Genomic DNA, 22,023 nt, shown 5'->3' with positions numbered 1-22,023 from the left:
CAATGGCTTCCAGCAAAATATTTTTCTTTTTCTACCAGCTGAATCCATTCTTAGCTGTTATCTCCCCCTTCCTGATGTGTCTAGCATAGCAGAGCTAGTTTTTGTCTGATGACATGGATTTGCTGTGACTAGTGCTGCTTCCTTTCATGTGAGCTGGTGTAGACTGCTTTGTTGTCCAGAGTTTTGCCTTCTGTTGCATACGGTGCAGATTGGTCTTTTATCCCAGTCTCTATTGTTTGCCAGATTGTTGATATTGTTGTTGTAATGGGCATCTTAATGGCCAAACTGCTCTAGGAAAACATTTCAGAGAAAATGAATGAATTTGTAAAGAAACTCTGCCACCCAGCAAATTGTATGGGCTGTTGCCTCAAAGAACATTACTTGCTTTTCCACGTTTGTTTAGAGGCCATATTTACTCAGAAGATGCTCGGACTCCTTCTTAAAAATATGATGAAATTGATGGAGCCATTTTTTACATCTATGAGATGATCTAGATTTTAAACAGCTGAAAGAGCATAATTGCTTAAGATACAGTAAGAAATTGTAATCATATGCAACTCTTTCAAACTAATTTATGCTTTTCTAACTTCTTGTCATGTACTTTGTTTTCAGTTAGAGGATATAAAACGTGGAATATTGAACATTAATACATCAGTAAATAACAATTGCATATAACTCCTTTTTCTGCTTGGAATAGTCAGCATTTGGATAGAGACGGGTTCTTTCAGAGCATATGAGCATGGTCAGATCTCCAATAAATTAGTAAGAATCTTATCATTAAATTCAAAGAGATGGATATCAAGCTGAATACAGAGAATCAAATATATCTCCAGGTAAATGAGGGCCAAGGAAGAGATTTCAGGACTGAAACATGAAAATTGGTAGAAATAAGTGATCTTACAAAGCCATAAGAGAGCTGCATGAAGAGGTTTCCAGCTTAATCTTCTCAGCATGTCATCCCGCTTAATGGAACACATCTCTCTCCTTAAAGCAAAGTATGTCCCTCCAAAGTCCACTGAATTAAATGTGTGGCTTACTTCTGGGTAGGAATGGGTGGTCCCTCTGAGAAACTGGTTCATTTTTTTCCCTGGGCATGAACCAGCTGAATTGGTTCATAAAAAGTGACCCTGGGAGCACTTCTGCTGTTTGTTGGTGTAAGGGATCAGCAAGTAGAGCAGTGAGACTAAAATGCAAGGGTATTTTATAATATTCCTGATCTTTGAACTGTAAATGGGCATTTGGATACCCAAGTCATGATTTCAGGGTTTAAAAAGGTAGACACGGACACTTCAAAATGTCTTAGAATTCAATATTACAGTGAGCGCAGTGTATGCAGAAACCATCATGAAACAAAGATTTTTCCCGCGTAGTTGCAAAGGTATGATCAGTAACTAAAGCACTTCAGTCTCCTAGGAGGGTCTGTGAAATAAAAAAATCTCACTGAGGAATGGTTATACATTCAAATGATTCTGTTGTCATATGAAAAGCTGTTAAACAATATGATTAAAGGCTTTCTATCTGTTCAGAAGACAGTGTGGTTTTCAACAGAATATTGACTTCAGTGGTGTTATTCTCATAGGCTACCACCAGGGAAAAAGGTTCTCACTTCAGTCTTTGTTAGTGAAGGTTTTGATCCTTTCTCAGGTAAGGAATGTGTCACAGAGTCACAAACAAATACAGTTCTGTGTTAGAAAAGAATGAAGAATGTATTTAAATTAAAAAAAAAAGCAGCGAAACAACCAACATTAATAATAGTTTTAAGCAATAATTAACAGTGAATTGACGAAGCAGGAGTTAAACAGTTGCTGTTGCATGTTAAATTTTTGCATATGACTACAACATATCATCTAGCATGTTTATTGTACATTTTAAGTACTGAGTACTTAAGTAAGTACCAAGTCAAAATACACAGTTAATAAAGATGGATTAAAAAATCCAAATTACATTTGTAGTCAAATATGCATGAATGCATATGCACTTGGTAGATACTAGTGGCATTTTCCTATTCCATCACAGTCCTATTTGATAAACATTAATATTTAAAGATTGGTGACCTCCATTATGTCTGCAATACTGCTCATGAAAGTCTGGGAATAAAAATATTTCCTGATGTCAGGTAGCTCCAGCATGAATTGGTACTGGCAGCGTGTGCAATGTCTCCCTACATCTTAGACCATGTCTGCCCAGGAGCTTCCTTATTGGTACACGAGTCTGGTTCACTTCATAGTTTCTAATGTGGCTGGGAATACATCAGCAAAATCAATATATTACATTTGTATAACAGCTTCCCTCTCCCTCTTATTTCAGGAAAATAAGCTATACCAGTAAATGAGAGGTTTTGCTCACAGGTTTGCTCACTTGTGACGAAGTCTGCTGAACACAGCCACCTGTGCCGCTCAGCAATCACATCCCCACAGCCTTGGCCAAGACAGATGTAGCAATTATTTATCAAAGCATTTGTTCCTTGCCAGGTGTAGAGAGTGAGTGGTTCCTGTGAAAGGGGCAGTGCTCGCTGTCACCCGTTGAGGTATAACACAGACGTAGCATGTACCTCCTTTTTCACTCCTGTACTTGAGCTGCTTTTGTGGAAGCCCCAGACACCAGGCAAAACAATGTTTTTACTTCCTTAGCCTGAGCACACCATCTCTGAAGTCACGTCAGCGCATGGTAACTTACAGGATCTGTATGATAAGAAGCTGTCAACACTTAATGTATTTTTCCAGATAACCCACCCAAACTAGCATTTCTTTTCAGTATTTTTCAGAGCAGCAGTTACAGTGACAGACTTGGAACAATCTATATCTTCTTACTAAGCTCTTTGCCACTGAGTCTCACTGTCAGCAGCATTTTGGGTTGTCTGAGAGTCACTGAAGGAGGAAAAGCTTTCTTACCTAACCGAGCTGCTGCCAGCATCGAGATCTTGTGCCGTCACTGCACCTATAATGGTCCCCACAGGTGTATCCTCATAAACCTCCATTGTGTACATAGGCTTGCTGAAAACTGGAGGTTCATCCGTGTCCAACACATTTATCTTCACAGTGGCAGTATCTTTGAATGGACCCACCGAGTGAAATCGATGGTCAAGATGGAGATTGGAGGCCTCGACTTTAAAGGTGTATGCCTTTTTTGTTTCAAAGTCTAATGGCTGCGGAAAGAACAAAAGCAAAACATCAGATTTGACTAAAGATTAAACATCGCAAAGTCACTTTGGTAGGATAAATCTGACATAAGACACCTTCAGTGTAAACTTCAGCTCCTTCAGAGCTAATCGTCTAATCTTGTTTTTGCAGTTCATCTCATGCTAAGGTGGTTTCTGAAATAGGCCAGATGAATCATACCCAGGAAATGACTGTTTCTCCACATCAAAAAAATCAGGATGACTGGCATGGATGTAAACAGTTACACTGTAGATGTCTGAGGTTAAATGAGTGAGATTCATCTCTTGCAAATGAGCTGTGTGCAGGTTAGCCAGAGATTTGCATTCACAACTCCAGTGCCCAGGCAATCAGCTGTCTCTTACTGATCCAGTTCCTTAAACGGAAGATTTCCATTTCTTTTAGCAGGGAAAGCTTCACGGAATCACGGAATCACGGAATCTTCAGAGTTGGAAGGGACCTCTAGAGATCGTCTAGTCCAACTCCCCTGCTAGAGCAGGATTGCCTAAAGCACATCCCTCAGGGCTGCATCCAGGTGGGTCTTGAAAATCTCCAGAGAAGGGGACTCCACAACCTCCCTGGGCAGCCTGTTCCAGTGCTCTGTCACCCTCACTGTAAAGAAGTTTTTCTGTGTATTTGAACGGAACTTCCTATGTTCTAGCTTGTGCCCATTGCCCCTTGTCCTGTCGCTGGGAACCACTGAAAAGAGCCTGGCTCCGTCCTCCTTAAACCCACCCTTTAGATACTTGTAAACATTAATCAGGTCTCCCCTCAGCCTTCTCTTCTCCAGGCTAAAGAGTCCCACCTCTCTCAGCCTTTCCTCATAAGGGAGGTGCTCCAGTCCCATAATCATCTTGGTTGCCCTACGCTGGACTCTCTCCAGTAGTTCCCTGTCCCTCTTGAACTGGGGAGCCCAAAACTGGACACAGTACTCCTGTTGTGGCCTCACCAGTGCAGAGTAGAGGGGGAGAATGACCTCCCTCGACCTACTGGCCACAGTCTTCCCTATGCAGCCCAGAATTCCGTTGGCCTTCTTGGTGACAAGGGCACACTGCTGGCTCATGGATAATTTGCTGTCTACCAGGACCCCCAGGTCCTTCTCCTCAGAGCTGCTTCCCAGCATGTCCGCCCCTAACTTATACTGGTGTTTGGCATTCTTCCTTCCCAGGTGCAGGACCCTACACTTGCTTTTGTTGAACCTCATTAGGTTCTTCTCTGCCCAGCTCTCCAGCCTGTCCAGGTCACGCTGGATGGCAGCACGGCCCTCTGGAGTGTCGGCCACCCCTCCCAGCTTGGTATCATCAGCAAACTTGCTGAGGATACACTCTGTCCCCTCATCTAGGTCATTAATGAATATATTGAACAAAATTGGTCCAAGTATTGACCCCTGAGGGACACCACTCGTTACAGGCCTCCAACTGGACTCTGTGCCGCTGATCACAACCCTCTGAGTTCCGTCACTCAGCCAGCTCTCGATCCACCTCACTGTCACCTCGTCTAGCCCATACTTCCTCAGCTTCCTAATGAGGATGTTATGGGAGACAGTGTCAAAAGCCTTGCTAAAGTCAAGGTAGATGACATCTACAAAGGACCAGGACAATGACGGAAATGAGCCCAAATCAAAACTCTGATATATACCAATGGGTCAAACCAAACTTCAGGTGCGGCTTGGAATGTGAATTCAAACTTCATCTGAACCAAGTTTTTCCTGTAAAATGTGTATCTTAGCAGTGAACTGCTATTCACATCGTATATTTGAACTGCACGTACGTTGAAAAATGCAGACTTATGATCCTAGGTGTAATCTGTAAGGTCTTGAAGGCAGCATAGTAGCCTTTGTGCACCTAGCTGGTTTCTGGATGGAAATGCACCCTTCAATCACATTGTTTTGGTGTTGGTTTCTGTCAATGTACGTCAATTTAGTGCCTTTGCTTTTAGAAAAGTAGTAATCTCAAAAGCCCTAATGCAGTCTTATTTAGTTGAAAAGACACAGAAACTTTATTTTCAGTTAAAAGGTTTAGCTGCATTGGCTTTCATGTTGTTTTTAATGTTACTGACAAAGTCTTTTCCTGCTGTCTGGGTAACACTGGCACCTAGTGGTTTCTGCCTATAATTGTCAATTTGGAAATTTTTTAACGGGAAAGGTTATGCTATATGGAAAAGAGAGCAGGATCACAAGTGTATAAGCAAGAATATTTCAATGTCTGTCATTTTTTTCCTTCCAGCCATCATTACCGCAGTGTTTCCAGTCATTTGTCACAGCTAGGACAGATTTAAATTCTGCCATTTTCTGTCCTTATCACAACAGGACATAATTGGCCAGATGACTGGCTGGTGTAAATTGAAGTAGTTTCATTAAAATCAATCGAGTTACCTTGACTTACATTAGCTGAACAGCTAGCATAATGATTTTAAATCCTTATGAAAGATTTTATAATTTTAATAGACTACATGGTCGGTCTTTTCTGAGCCAGGGATTTAAAATTAGCCATCCAAGTCTATGAACCATAGAAATAATCAGGCTTGAAAGCCAAGGTACTACTAACCAACCCACTACCACATGCAACCACCCTCCTACATACAAAATTCCCCGTAAAACCCAGTACAAGTTGCGCCTTCATGACTGGACTGACAGAAAGAAGAAGAAACTAAGACTAAGAAGAAACAGACAAAATTAAGTGTGGAAGATCTTGTGCCCTGGTGCTGAAACCCTAAGTTTGTGTAACCCTACACAAACTCTTCTCCATACTATTATGTAAATTGTTAACGTGTTTTCAAAAAATATATTAAAGGGAGAAAACCTGGAGTTTAAAGAACCTTTCTGGAGTGGAAAAAGTCTAAGTATTAGGGGTTAAGCTAGAGATAAATGATTATGGCAGAGAAAGCAAGAAATCTAAGCTCTCAATTAAATAGTAATTCTAACTGATGCCTTGGATATGTCTTTCATATCCCCAGAATTGCATTAAAACTGTTCAGTCTGGCTCCTGTTATGCATGATTATATTTGCAGATAGATGTACTAATGGAAAGACCATGATGATCCATGCGGTCCTTGCAGGCTGTCTTTTGGTAAGGGTACAAACATAGCTGAATATTTCAATCTTACAGAGAAAAGCTGTAAGATTACAGAAACATTTTTCAATTAATCACATTTTAATGGGATTAATTCATAGAGGTGTTTTTATTTTTTTAAAATAAACAATAGAAATATTTATTCCTTCTATAAAAATAATTACATTCAGAAATCTAAGCTTGAATAAGATTTTTATTTTACAAAAGTTATGAGCTTTCCACAGTAAACATAACTTTTGCTAATGTTAAGGCAATGTCTTATTAACTGTGCACTACTCAACAATTAGATGAGTATTTCTAATTGATATTCTAAGTACCAGTGACAGAATAGATGTATTTGGCCCCCCTACCGGTTCTTATCTGCCTTTTCCTGTGTCGCGGTGACAAGCTGCTCTATATAGTTGCATAGTAAAGCACTATCAGCATATACACAGCTGTGTGCAGCAGAGGCTTTCTACAAATCCCAAAATCAAATAACACATACTGACAAATCACTTTATCTTGCAAGGCTGGAATTGCCATGAATGGGCTTATTTAGTATGACTAGGAAGGCACATAAACAGCTCTGTGTTAGAAATAAATACATTTTGAAATATTACTGTTTCCCATATTCAAGGCAGAAGTTAAGAAATGCTACTATATAGATGTATCTGTGTCCTAATTTATATATTAGATAGGCAGATGGATAGGTGGGGGAAGAGAGAGAGAATTAAAGAACTGAAAGAAATAAGAATGGGCTGAAAGATATAATGAATTCTCACGAGAAGAATGGCAAGGTGGGAGAAGAACTATCCTGTCAGTTTACTGTGCTTCACAAAGAGGTGGGACCAGAAACTCCAGAAATTTCTGCTTTTTATCCACACATAAGAGATACAACAGCATTGTGTGTGATACAAGCTTTCATGATCCACACCTACAATGATGGAAAAGCCGCATTTTGGGATGAGACTCTAAGCCCCAAGACATATGGACAGTTACAAACAGTAGTACGGGGTTGAGAGGAAGCACGTATTAACGGAGACTTGTCTTCATACTGGCACTGTGCAACTGTAAAACAACTCTGTGTCATGTGTGCCCATCTCAAAACCTGGCAACACTTTCCCCTTGAAGATGGGCTGAGCAACCGTATGGATTGTGAAATACTGCCGTCAGACTACTTGCTGTGCATTGGCGTGTTTCAGTAACTGCACTTATGCACTGGATTTTAAACAGCATAAGGAAATTGGTATTATACAGCAGGTTGATTTATTAAAGGAAGCTCCAGTTAACCAAGAAGTCTCATTAATTACAGAGATGAGAAAGCACAGTCAAAAAGGAGATCTGTAGGCCAACTCTACAGCAAGTGCTGTAGATTTGACAAAATCTGACATGAGCATTTCAGGATTCGATGGGAAGTGGGCAAAATATACATATGTTCTGTATCTGGAGAAGGAAAGAAGCTGACCAATGTCAGGGGTTCAGCTGTTTGCTGCTCTCAAGCATCTTACCTGTTTCTGGAGCTGCCTTTCACCGTTTCAGGGAAAAAAACCAAACCAACAGCTGTATCTGCAAACTGCAGAGTCTGAAGGTCTTCCCTTCCTCACTCTTCCCATCATCCTTCTCTGTGGCTGCCATGGTCTTTGCGATTGCATCTGCACCTGGTCACCACTTTCTTCCTGTACTGAAGGACTTCGTATCGCCTGCTTGTCTTCCTCAAAATGTAAAACCACAATTCCCGCTCACACAAACTCATGAGTTATGATTATAGGCAGACAGTGCCTATGCACACAGCTGCAGAACACTTCTATCCCTGGAAGTGTTCAAGGCCAGGCTGGATGGGGCTTTGAGCAACCTGGTCCAGTGGAAGGTGTCCCTGCCCAGGGCAGGGGGGTTGGAACTAGGTGATCTTGAAGGTCCCTTCCAACTTAAACCATTCTATGATTCTACGATTCTATGATTCTATGATTCCCCACCTCTGGAGAATGAAGGGGTGGAGTGGGATGAGCAGTGTACAGTCTTTCTAGTAAAGCAAGTAGTAGAAGTAATGCAATTCTGGCTGAGGGACATCAGGAGTCTGCCTTATGCTCACTATTATGGTGTACGGATGCTATCAGACTGAACTTGCATTATAGCAATGTCCCAACACTACATACACGGGCTATCCCATGAGCAAGACAACTCAGCTTAGTCAGCAGTAAAAATTCTGCTTGCTGACTCCAATTAAAGGCTTTTAAAAAGTGGCCCCTGAGGTTACAAGGACGCATACACTCCAAATACCCCCCTGCAGCTACTGGGTCTGTTCACTGTCCTCCCAGTTTCGGTTATTTTATCATCACTGAAGTTACTGTTTCTCATCACGCGGTGCCATGTCCTCTCTGATATGCTGTGATTTCATGGATAGAGCTGTGTCACCCGATCAGTGAGCAGTGGTACACAGCTTACAAAAAGTAAGATGCAGATGTTCCCTGAGCTTCCACAGACCCACAGGGAGAAGCTCAGCCAGTATAGTGCAGCAGTGCAGGATCATACCAGATGACACCTGGAAACAGTTTTTTCCTGAGTTTTAATGACACTGCAGAAATTAATAAAATAATGTCTAAACCAGACTCAGTGCTTGAACCCTGCTTAATTTCTGGATTAGCTCATGCTGAGCCAATTAAGAGGCTTCTGCACACAATGGGCTTATCCTATAAACTCATCCTTAGTTTAATAAATTTAGTGCCAGCTGTTCAGTGAAGCTTGGATCCTTCTGTTTTCCTTCTCTATCGGGTGTGGTCATTAAAGATGTCTTATCAGTTTCAATAAAATCCGGAGCTTGTCTGGGACTGATGAATTTTCCCTCCATACCTGGGAGCACTACTCCGTGCCCCACCTGAGGCCACTACACTCCACTATGAAGGAGGCAGTCCCTTCTGTCACCCTGCTCCTTGTAGCTTACACTCACTGTAGTTTGCTGAAGCATTCAGGTAGGATGACAGACACTATGTAAATATAAAACCCAATAAACACTGTACAAAATAGCACAGGATAAGGAAAGAAATTGGTCAGTCTATTCCTAATATATTAATATATCTTACTCTTACAGAGAACTCCATGCAGCACTATTCTAAAGCCAGACATTTTTCCCTCTTTTTACTGATACTGTTATTTTTTTGAGAGAGGGGAAGCAATTACAGTACTAACCACACAGCGGTGCTAACTGGCATTTAGATGATTTCTTTAGCAGAATATAAGAAAAGCTATTCCATTTTTAATATATGTAAATTGCACAAGAGTAGTAGTAATCAAGCCTATCACAATCATAGCATGAAAATAAATTAGCAACCAAACCAGATGATTTAAGATCTGCACCTTGTCCAGCTATAGGTGTTTGTGCCCATTTAGTGTCCGTGAAGCAGAAAATGGCCTTTTGCCTCCACCAATGCATTTAGTGTGCTGAAAAGAACAGTTTGGTTTGTGTAATTTTTTATCATCAAATGTATCTTCCACCAAAAATAAAAGGAGTCCAGGAAGGCTTCACTTTTATCAATTTTGATGTAGAAATGTCTCAACTTTTTTTTTTTTGTGACTGACAGTTTCTGGCTGCAAGAAAATTTTCAGAAAAAATAAAAGCAAACTTTAAAAATGGTTTTGAAATGGCTCAGCACTGAATCACTGCAGCACTTACAGCATCAGAATATGCTACGATACAGAAGAAAGAGCAAACCTGGTTTTAAAGCACATGGCACTTTTTATTAGTGGCTTTGACTGCTTATTGTGGAGAATTCATCATTGAAAGTGCTGGTCCTACTCATTCACCAGCTTTGATTTAAAGAAGGACTTAAATGCATACCTAACTTAAATATTTACATAATCCCACAAGGTCAAATCAGTGTTTTGAACACTATGCAATGTGAAATTGCTTCTGTGTAGGCAAATGAATAGTGCTGTTGCAGGCTTGTACAGTACGGGTAGCGTGCATTTTAATTGTGATGTCCAGCACTTCTGACAATCTGAAAACCACAACCCGTGGAAACATATTTATATTATTACAAGCGCAGAGGATATGAAAAGACAACTCAGTTAACAGTATATTTAAGAATCCGGATTGCTCTTGTTTAACCTGGGATCCAGCAAGGAACTTAAGTGGATGGATTCTGGATGATTCCAAAATGTCTTAAAACACGTGGACCATTTAAAGCTTAGTGAATGGGACCTTTGCCCTGAGAAAAGTTTCGTGAAGGGCGATGTGTAGGGTCTGTATAAAGGCATTCTGCGCTGGAGGACCTGCGTATTGGATTTATCTTCTTTCCACACTCTTTCATAGAACAAAGCTGGCATACCCTGACCTTCACAGCCTGTCATTGTCCCCGGGCTCACTGTGATGAAGAAGATTAAGAAGGGATTAGGATTATTTTTTTTAACCCTCCTGTTCAGTCACAAAGATCTATCATTTACGTTAGGCAACATCAACCGTTGTTCTGCTGTTGTAAAAGTGCCCTAAACTTTCAGATATGCCTTGTCTTGTTACTGAAAAGACTAAATAAAGACAGCAAAATACAATGACCAACTCTAAAGTATCTGGATATAGAATTAGTTGTGTCTTTTTTTTTTTTTTTCTAAATTAGTGTTTTGATTAAATATGATATAATTCCCTATATAGCAATCTCAGAAGTGGCCAGACATTTTGCCTATGCTGGTCCTAAGATAACTGTATCAGGCAAATTCATATGCGGGTGCTCTACATCAGTAACAAATATTATGTGCATGCTGTTTAAATCTGCATTGCCAATTTGAATATTTTGTCTCTACGGTCTAATATATATACTTAACCGTAAGTATGGAAAAACTCCATTGCCATGTATAAAACCAAGCAGCACAGCTGAGGCTTAGGACTAATCCAGGGAGAACTGAATCCTGTCAAAAACCTACTCTTAATGCTCAAACATTCATTTTTCAATGGTTCCCACTCATTGCTGTTTCCGGCTGGCAGTGCCTACGGAGGGACATGCAGCTGCTCAGCCTGACAGTTCCAGATGGAGCTATTTTTGAGTCATCTGCATAGAGGGAAAAAGGTGATCAGAACAATTTTTAAAAACAAAACAAAGTTTACAAAGTCACGGAAGGAGGCAGCAGTACATTCAAACTTTTAGTCAGAAAAGAAGGAGGTGTGTGAAGGGTGCAAAGACATTGTGCTTCATTGACAAATTACTTCCTGTGGGTATCGTAGCTTCCATTTTATGACACTAAAACTAGCAGAAAAGTAAGTGGCTTGACATCATCTGGTCTTTTAATGTACCTGTGGATAATTTACTATTTCCCAGGTCAAGAGGCTAAAGCCAGGAATTTAATTGTTAGAATGAGTATAATGCCATAGAACCATGGTCAGACCCGGGGGAAATTTAAGTAGCTAAATTCTAAATTTTATTGGAGCTAAAGATTCTCTTTTTCTAAAGCTTGTCTTAATACATGTCCAGAACTCTTTCCTTCCCAAATCCTTCTGAAGCACTCAGCTCATAGATGTGTTTATTTTACAAAAATTACACTTACAAGAATGAGCTGTCTATAAAACATAACCTGGCCTTTTGAAACAATCTGGTAGTTCAGATTTCTTCCCTACTAAACCAGCTGATCGTTGGCGTACATGTACATGCCTGGGCTCAGCAAACAACCATTCATTAAAATGTGACTGTCCCTGTTTTGGATCTCTCCTACTGAGGGCTTTAATCACTAAATTCCAAATAACTCTTATCCTTTCCATCTTCGAAATTCATAAATTCAGTAATCTTGAACTTACTTTAGTACACTAAAGCAACATCAACAGCGGAGACGCAGTGTGCTCCCTTGCAGGAATATCTGATAACCAGCTATTTGGGACACTACTAGGAGACTGGAAGTAGGACATGTCGATTTGCAACCATTTGGGGCTCCTCTAATCTGAGTAAAAACTCTGTTCACCACAGTACTGTACAGCAGCTTCACATTATTAAAATGAAACCCACAAAACTAAAATTTTCAAAATTAAATGCTTGAAAAAAAATGAAATATATAATCTCAAACATAAAATATAGCTCTTTCATTCCATGCTCTGAACTGTAGCATTTTTCGTATGGTTTTAGGTAGAAAACTTCCACAAAAGAGAAATCACACTTTCTAGACAGAGATAACGATTACTTCTCTGCCATTAAAACTGACATTATTTACGAAAAGTCATACCTGATTGTATACAAAATGAAACACTAAACTCCAGTTTCTTTTTAGACTCAGATTGCAACCACAGATTCTAAGAAAGATTAAAACTACTGTGTGCTACTTATGAGGTATCATTGCACAACATTTAATTCTCTTATCTAGTTATTATTTAATTCTCTTATCACTTGAGCCATAGGTACATACTCCCTATTGGTGCCACATACCTTTTTCAGTTTGATGACTCCTTCCTGGGTGTTCTCATCTGTTGTGATGTCAAACAAGTTTCCTCCATCTCCTGGAACTATGTTGTACTCAATTTCTGCATTCTTCCCAAAATCAGGGTCCACAGCTCGGATCCGTCCAATAGCAGATCCAACGTGAGAGGACTCAGGTACTTTTAAATGGAAGATACCTGTGACAAAGTGGAAGACAGTCATTATTGGGATTTCTTGATAATTAACATAGTGTATCTGATTAAAACCATGGAGTCTGTGCAAAATAAACAGACTTAAATCATCCAATTAAAATGATGAGATCAAAACAACAAAGGATTAGAAAAAGATATGCATGTTTTACCCACTGAACATGCTAATTTCCCCTAGTTTCTAGATTTGGTCCAGTGCAACTGTAAGGGCCTTATCAACTCTGTCTCTTGAGATATCTATCTATATTTCTGTCTTTAATTAAATTATACTTGTAGACAGTACCTGTTTATAAGCATTTTCCTACCTCTATGTTTAACAGTTTTTGGTATCTGAATTTTTATTTTGATTGAGAACATATACACATGCATTTCACAGTAGCTGAAATGAAAAATTCAGTGGAAAAAGGATTTTCACTCATTTCTGTAATATTCAGTATTATAATTACATGTACCACTCCTTGGGGGGAGAGCGGGGGGGGGAGATATAAAGAGTATTGTTTTTCCATTAGCCACCAGAGGGTGCTCTTTCTAAAATTTCAGTGCTAAGCTTTTTAGCTTTGCACATTTTTATTTTCAGTTTATTTACTATTAATGGTAATAAATACAAGTTAAAAAAAAAAAACCACGAAAATTACACACTTAAAATAAGCATTGTCCTACTGATACGTGAGGACAAAAGGGTTTCATTCAGGGAAACGGCTATGTTGAAAAAATGCCAGATATAATAGTTAAAATAGCTAAAAGGTCCCAAAGTACTTTGAGTTACCCTTGACTTTAACGACATCAGTAGCAGAAGGCCTTAGTATATACCACCGTGCCCTGGCTTATTACGCCGCTGCTGAAGCACCTGCCTTCCCTCTACAGCTGCACCTCTTGCTGGACTTGTTGTTTTGCACAGCTGGCAGCGAACACCACCGTGGCCGGTGTTTCCTCTGGGCAGGTGGCGCTCACCTCTCCCCATGCAGCAACCTTCGCTGTCAAACCCACCGGCAGCTTTTGGAGCTGATTTCAGCGGGTCCGGGATGTTCAATTCGCTTCATCCTGGCTCTGAACAAAGCTGGTATTTGCTTGCCCCATCAGCTGCACATCTCGTTTTCCTGGGTCATCCTCCAACAGCTCTCACAGAGCAGTTGCTTCAGTACAGGAAAACATTGCCAATGGCCTTCTCTGTTCCTCTACATGTGAATACGTAGGAGGAAATTTACACCTCTTTTTCAACAGCATAGCAGGACACGCATCTGTGGCTAGTGGGAGGCATATTATGGGGATGTCTCGGAGATTTCCTCCTGCTAGTGGTTCGGTCACACTTCACAAAATAAGTCTCTGAGAAGTTGTATACCATGCAACAGCAGGATAGATGACTTTCGCATCCAGCCGCTGAATTGCACAGCAGACGCTGCTCCCTGTCGTTATCTCCTTACAACGCATGCTGTCTCAGCTTTTTCAACTTTACACTTCCAGGTGAGGAAAAAAAATTACATTAGCACTGCTGGATTAGGAATAAACCTACTCTTTTTTCAGATAGTAGTTTGGGTTATGGTACCTATATAATTGTGTATTTGATTGCCTCTGAAAAAATGAGTATTGCCTGATTCCTCCCTCTGTCCATCAGTATGCAAAGTGTATCTGAAGACAAAACTTGCTTTATTTGTTTGGCAAAATCCTTTTAAGTAAAAAGTCTGCTTGTGTCAGCATCCACATTTGGACATTACCATGTGTGGCTTTGTAGTACCCATTGACTGAGCTACTGAGAATGGTGCAATTATCATTTCACTTTTTTTTTCCAAGGGAACTTCCTAAAGGAATCTTTCCTTCCTCTTTTTCCAAGGGAATGTACTAAAGGAAGCTTTACTTCTTTTTCTTGTTTTAACATCTGGCAAGGAGCACTATGACGCAAAATATCATCAAGGCAGAGGAGCCTCAGCTATTTCTTAGTTGTACTTCAATGACTCTGAGTAATGAATAAAATTTTATCATGGTATCCTCCTATCATCTAATGTCACTTACAAATATGTGTGTATTACTGGGTCTCTGCTACGCAAGTTATTCAGAAGAGGTGGAAGAAAAGGGATCCAAAAGGCCTCTGCCCACACTTGAATCGTATATTACATTTCCACAACATAGCTCTACCCCTGATGCCCAGGTCTTTTACAGACACCTACATGGTACGACAGAAATCATTGCTGCAGTGTTTGCCCTTTACATCCACAATTTTGGTGCACATAAAATGTAAGAGCATATGATAATGGATTTTTCCTTCTTTGCCTAGTCGATCTATTCTTAGTGAACTGAAGAGCACTCAGATTCATTTAAGCAAACATTTCTCTATAAAATACTGCACCTGGCTGTAAAGCTTATGGGACTTAGATGAAGTCAAAGAAACACTACATTACTCATTTCAGATTGTTTAGGCTTTTATCGGTTATTTTCAATGACTTGGCATTTCATCACTTCCAGAAATTCAACAGCAATAAAGATTGGGTCATTCAGATTAATTTGAAACTCTGAAGTAATCTTCAACTCTGCCAGAGTCAGATCTCTGAAGATGTAGTATGTAATTACACTGTCATCGTCCTCCTGTAATAGTATCTTCACAGCATATGGAAGCTGTTAATGGTGCTACTGTGACAACATACTTCCCGAATAAAATAAATGAAAACAAATAATATATATTGTTGCCTGCTCACGGAAAAACTTCAAGAGAATATAATGTACAGCATGAAAACCTTCTCTCCCCACCCCTCCCCCTCAAATAGTCTTTGTATAGAGGACACCTGAAGTGATCAATACATGTTGCACATGAAATGTAACAGAAAGACAGTTTTGTAGATTTTTATTTTTCTGTTTCTAGAAGACATTACTTCTTGCTGTGGACTTGCTGTGACAGCTTAGCATTATTCAGTTTTTATATCCATTTTGCCTGTGTACACTACTACCTCCATTTGCTACAGAGCTATATTGAAACAGGCCTGAATAATAGCCTTTTACTCCCAAAGGTCCCAAAAACCTTGTTCTCTGCAGCTTCTAGGAATGATGGAACAACCAGCTCAGACAAACTCATGCAGCAGCTGGCTATGCTGCTCAAACAGTTCTGTCAAATTTTGTAGATTGTCTCATGTGACTTCTCTGCCTACAAAAATCTTTCCTTCTCCTTGCATAAATCTCTTTTAAATGTATTTTCTAAGTTTGCTGCTGGTTTTTGTAAAGGATGAGTGATATGGCATGTACCAAAGGAGCAAGCCCTTATTTCTCTCAGACTGCACTGTGAAACTGGACTCTGCAACTAGTTACCCTTCTGCTGGTTTCAGTCATGTATATTGCATGCATGTCAGAATATTTTCACATATAGGAAAGCTAGTAGCAATGCATATTGCCTGGTCAAGACTGTTTGCTCTGTTGTAGACGGAATTTTAAGAAAAAAAGATTGTTATTTTTAAGGCCAAAAGTCACGTGCCAGTTAACGTGCTTAACTTATGCAACACTTTGCACTTAAATTATTATACTAAAAATTCAACCCTGAGTCCAAAACTAGAGAAAGTTTGGTGATTATGTAGCTTAACCCAACTGTTCAGACATTCCCTTTTAAAGCCGGTGTAGCGTCTACGTGACTCAAGGTGTGAAACTTCCTCAGAGTTTCAGGTTGAGCAGCATCAATGAGGATGATAAAAATAAATGAGTGATGATGCTGGTTTTTTTCAGCTTTTACGCTGAAATGACTGATAGAGCTTATTACTCAGACCCAGAGGCATTCAGGAAACCAAGGTGGAGGTGAGCTAACAACTAATACACGCTGCCTCTGAGTTTCTAAATCAAAGATGGTTCCAAAGCGCATAGCGTGAAGAAATCAGAGCTGAGTAAGTGACAGGTAATCAGTCATATTGACTGAAATTCAGCACACATTTACAGTTCTTTTGACATGATTAGATTAGTTTTAGTTTTTAAGGCTCAAAAGCTGTTCTGGGGTTTGATTTTTACTTACAAAGGGGTTTTTTTTTGTTTTGTTTCTCCACACCTGCCGTTTATGGGTACACCATCATTTACCAAAAAGGTTTTCAATTCTGATGAGAATAAGAAATGAAAACCATCATTATAACTCACCAGCAAAACAGCCATTAAGAAATAACCCAGGTTAGCATCTAAGGGCTTAAGCTAAATGCATAATGGCCTTCACCCAAGCAGCTGTAAATGCTATTCGAGCTTTTTTTCAATCTGTCACCATACACACACTGTGTATGCAAGACTATCCTCTCCTGCTTTTTCTTTGTCTGTATCTTTTTCAATTATCTTTGGCAGCTGCCAAAGTATTACATTGCAGTCAATCATGATAGCATGAATCTTATAGGTAGCAACACCGAAGTAAAATAATGTCTTTGTCTTTAATCTAAATCTTTAATGTTTTCTCAGGAAAAAAAAAACAAACCAACAGATTATGTATATTATTATATTCTTGTTAGATTAAATTACCAAGGCATTTCAGTTTTTATCCTGGCCAGGTTATAAGGGCACTGATTTCTGTCTTTTTTGGAAGAACCCAATGACAAGAGTTCATTTTTACCTGCTGGTGTTTTAACAGTAGTGTAATAGGCAAAAGAAAGGATAGTACAAATACAAGCAGATAATAAACCTGTTACATCAGCTACAGCTAATCAGTTTAACAATTAGAAGCATCTGATGTACATCCTCCTAAAACTGGGAAGATGTGATTTAGCACAGCAGCAAGATATATTTGCGTCTCTCCTAGCTGTGGCTCTGTCCCCTGCAGGGGGCTGTGGCCTTGCACGGGGAAGAGAAATAACGGGCTTTGTCACCATGTGCTCTGATGCAGGTCATGCATCACCTGGCATAGGCTGGTAAAACTTCAGTTATGGCAAGACTTCTTCTATCTTCAAACCCACTGCTCTGAGTTAGGGTTTATAGAATCATAGAGTCATTATGGTTGGAAGAGACCTTTAAGATCGTTGAGTTCAATCATTAACGTAGCACTGCCAAGTTAGTACTAAACCATAGAATCACAGGATCATAGGGTTGGAAGGGACCTCTGGAGATCATCTAGTCCAACCCCTGCCAGAGCAGGGTCACCTACGGCAGGTTGCACAGGAATGCATCCAGGCGGGTTTGGAATGTCTCCAGCGCTGGAGACTCCACCACCTCTCTGGGCAGCCTGTTCCAGGGCTCTGCCACCCTCAAAGGAAAGAAGTTCCTCCTCATGTTTAGGTGGAACTTCCTATGCTCAAGTTTGTGCCCATTACCTCTTGTCCTGTCCCCGGGCACCACTGAAAAGAGCCTGGCCCCATCCTCCCGACACCCACCCTTTAAGTATTTATAAGTGTTGATAAGGTCCCCCCTCAGCCGCCTTTTTTCCAGACTGAAGAGACCCAAATCCCTCAGCCTTTCTTCATAAGAGAGGTGTGCCAGTCCCCTAATCATCTTGGTAGCCCTTTGCTGCACCCTCTCCAGCAGTTCCCTGTCCTTCTTGAACCGGGGAGCCCAGAACTGGACACAGTACTCCAGGTGCAGCCTCATCAAGGCAGAGTAGAGGGGGAGGATGACCATGTCCCTCAGCACTACTTCTCCACGTCTCTTGAATACCTCCAGGGATGGTGACTCAGCCACTTCCCTAGGCACTGTCTTCCAATACTTGACAACTCTTTCAGTGAAGCAATTTTTCTTAATATCCAATCTAAACCTCCCCTGGTGCAACTTGAGGCCATGCCTCTTGTCCTGTTACTTGCTACTTGGGAGAAGAGACCAACAGCCACCTCACTACAGCCTCCCTTCAGGTAGCTGTAGAGAGCAATAAGGTCTCCCCTCAGCCTCCTTTTCTCCAGGATAAACAACCTCAGCTGCTCCTTCTAAGTCTTGGGCTCTAGACCTCCTTATGGCCTCATTAGATAAAGCAGAGCCATTCTTAAAAATTTCTGGTTCTCTCCTGTGGATCCCAAAGTCCACACCTAGCAAGAACTATACGTCCCCAGACTGCAGAGATCCCGGATGTCTAAGGGTCCTCAGTTCTTCAAGGGAAAATGAGTATAAGTAAAACCCCTTTTGAGTTTGATCCTGCCCAAACTTGGTGTAACGTACACAATGGAGCTTCCCCGGGGCTGGTAGCTGCTGAGCCAGGACTCTTATCAGTCCCTCAGGTGAGCTAGCAGACTGAGTTTTTGAGGCTGTCCTCTTTCTTCCTTCCCTAAAGGGAAAAATAATGTTCATCATACCGGATATAATTTTTGTATACTGAAAAATTTCAGTTTAACCATTTGCTATTTTTCCCACTGATCACCTGTTGTCAGAAAGGTTTCTAAAAATAAACCTCCCCATTGCATGTCAGAGGTTATTATGCCACAGAGCGTAATATCCCCCTTGTTGGAGCAAGGGTTCAGAAAATGGGAAACGCCAGTTCATTTTCTCAGCTGCAGATATTCAGATGCACAGCTTCTGTCTCTAAAGAGTGCTGGCTGTAGCAAAGACAATAGAGAATATTCTGTTTAACACCAGAATGCAGAAATAATTCTAGAAGCAGTTCTTTGGAGCCACAGACACTCAGATGTGTGTGCTCTCATGCCTAGGCAAGAATAATAAGATTCTTTGAAGAATCTTTTTTCTTTTATATGGTGTCACGGTTTTACTAGGAGGGGAAGAAAATGCACATTTCTAGAATGTGCTCTTGTTTATAATTAAAGGTTTCTTCTAGATGATACGGAGTTGAACTCTGACAAGCTGAGGAGACCAAATCAAGTTTCTGAACAACTGCTTTAATCATGCCATTATTACTGTGTAGGAAGGATCCCACCATTAGTACTTTCCCACGGAAAAGCGGTGGCTAAATGGTCATCTGTGCAAAGTCTGACTTTGTCCATGCATTCATGTGTTAGACAACATGCTTCCTGCATCCATGTGGAAAACCCAGTTGTAGATGATCAGCTTCATTATGTATCATGACCAATAAAGAACTGTTCTGCTAATATTCAGTCTACCGATTGAGAAAATATTACCAAACAAAAAAAAAATCAGTAGAACCAGTCCAAAATACAATGAGAAAAATAATTTTGTTGGGATATACTCTAAAACCTTGAATCAAACGTTTTATGTAAATTATATAGTGTTATAAAGAATTAACAAGGTGCAGTATGCCTTATGGATAGAAAAAAGGATAGTTTTCAGGACAAAATGTCTTTCCTTTTTCAGAATCTCAGGCATCAAGTAATTGCCATTTATCAGGTAGGTCTGCTGGTAATATTCTGGTGATCATACCATCACCATGAAATAAATCAATACACTTATTCCCTCTATAAAATTTAAATTGCATGATATATGTGAAATGTTAACATGATAAAAAGTATATTGCCGAGGATGGGACACACGTTTGCAATGCTCTGCTTAACATCTCTCCTTCTTAAATATCTTGTGGGAGCTTTTTCATATTTTCTTTATTACTCTGGCACAAAATATAAGAACACAATTTTACTACAATTCATTCAGTCTTAAGAATGTGGTCAAACCATCTACTTTAGGATCTAAGCCAAGTGCTCTAAATCATCTGTACTGGAAGAATCATTTTTCTCTCCATCGACTAAGGAAATTAGGCCCCTATCTTTAGCCCTCTGAGTCACACCTAAGTTGCATACCTAAAATCACCTAAACAAAATACGCTCAACGTCTGTATTATTCAAAAGACCACCTGTGAAGCTTTGATTTTCACTTGCTCATTGGGTACATTTTACGTAAATGGTTTTTCCTAAAGTATATAATACTTTTCTTCACCTTGCTGGCACAGCCCAAAGCAGAAAATTATTATTTTTAAAGATAAAAATGCAAAACCATCAAGTACAAGTGCATAATAATTTACTGTTCATTGGTTTAAGCTTTGGGTTACTGCACAAATTTTCCTTAAAATACTTGTGACTTAGTGTGTGATATAGACCAAAAAACAATGATCCAATAGGATAGCCATTGGCCTCACATTTGTAGTCTCTTATGCTTTACAGCAAGTATGATCAACTTATCAAGTGATGTTTATGTTGTCCAACTTAAGTGTCTAAAGGTGAGATCTCTATATAGATACTGCTCCTTTTGCAATGCAATCTGTAGGTAGTGAGTGCTTAATTATAAATCCTTCTCTTGAGAGCCTTGTTGATCACATTTATAAGATCAACAAATTTGCTGTGGAAGCCACCGAGAAAAAAATAATTGTCATGAATTCGAGAGAAAACATGAAAAAATTCCTCTAGAATATTTCTGTTATTTTCTTCTTATTTGTATAGCTTTCTTTATGCAGAAATCCAACTAAAGATGTATTTTAGACTCAGAGAAGACAGTCTCAAAACTGCTGGTATCTGCAGCTCCTGTTGCTGTCAGTAGGAACCTCTGGATTGTTGCAAGCTTGTTGCAAGCACTTTTCGGATATCCCATTTAATGCTTTTCCAAGGAGTGGAGTACTCCTGAAAATCTGACTATAACTGTGGTTGTTAGGTCTTTCTGAAAATCACGAGCCTAAACTACTGTGATTATAATTAGATAATTACGTATGGTCTGTTTCACTTCATGTTGCACTGGAGCCTCTAAATTTTCAGAAAGCCAGCCCACCACGGTCAGAAGCAATGTTCTTCCGTGGACAGAAGGCCTTGGGGAAAAAGGCAGATGCTGCCAGAAATGATGGTGATGCAGCAATTTACACTGTAGTCTGTGAGTCACTTTGCAACCAATTCTCAAGGCATTGCAAGGCAACCCCATGCTGTTAAATCCGTAGCCCTAGCTACTCTTCAGTATCAGAGAGTAGGTGGAGATGCAGGGTGCTTCTAAGCCATCCCAAGGTTACCATGGATAATTTCATGCATCCAATCTAATTACTCTCCTTGTTTTGAATGAGTAATTTCTTCACCGGTCCCCACAGAAAACATATTGGGGTGGAATGAATGTCATGATTCCTGCCAAAGTTTGTTGAATTTCTATGAACTGTATTTGCTTACACCTTCTATACAGAAGGTAGCAGATGTAAAATACAATTATTAATGATAATAATATACTGTGATGATAATGATGTGTTTAAAAATAATTGACTTATAAATCTTGCTGTTAATGATCAATTACCACGTAAACCTGATGGTAGCAGGGAAATTAGTTGGATAAATGCAGACTAACAACAGAATTTTATGACCAATATATAATATTTAACTTTAACCACTATTGTGCTCATTTGCATTTCTTGGACTATTCATTATTGTGC

General features: G+C 39.9%; 1 protein-coding gene across 2 annotated transcripts in view; it reads right to left on the bottom strand.

Annotated features, from left to right (window-relative positions):
• CDH12 (cadherin 12) overlaps positions 1-22,023 on the bottom strand; it is a 574,263-nt gene that overhangs the window by 39,639 nt on the left and 512,601 nt on the right. For both annotated transcript variants that reach the window (XM_074576152.1, XM_074576153.1), the window contains 2 exons: positions 12,601-12,788; positions 2,892-3,145 (listed from right to left, as the gene is read on the bottom strand). In XM_074576152.1, the coding sequence (XP_074432253.1) occupies positions 2,892-3,145; positions 12,601-12,788 (442 nt within the window). The remainder of the gene's footprint in view (positions 1-2,891; positions 3,146-12,600; positions 12,789-22,023) is intronic.

Source organism: Larus michahellis, chromosome 2 (assembly GCF_964199755.1).
Source record: "Larus michahellis chromosome 2, bLarMic1.1, whole genome shotgun sequence".
In the NCBI taxonomy this organism is placed as follows: Eukaryota; Metazoa; Chordata; class Aves; order Charadriiformes; family Laridae; genus Larus; species Larus michahellis.
Note: the sequence above shows the minus strand (reverse complement) of the source record. Positions and strands in the feature narration are given on the sequence as shown.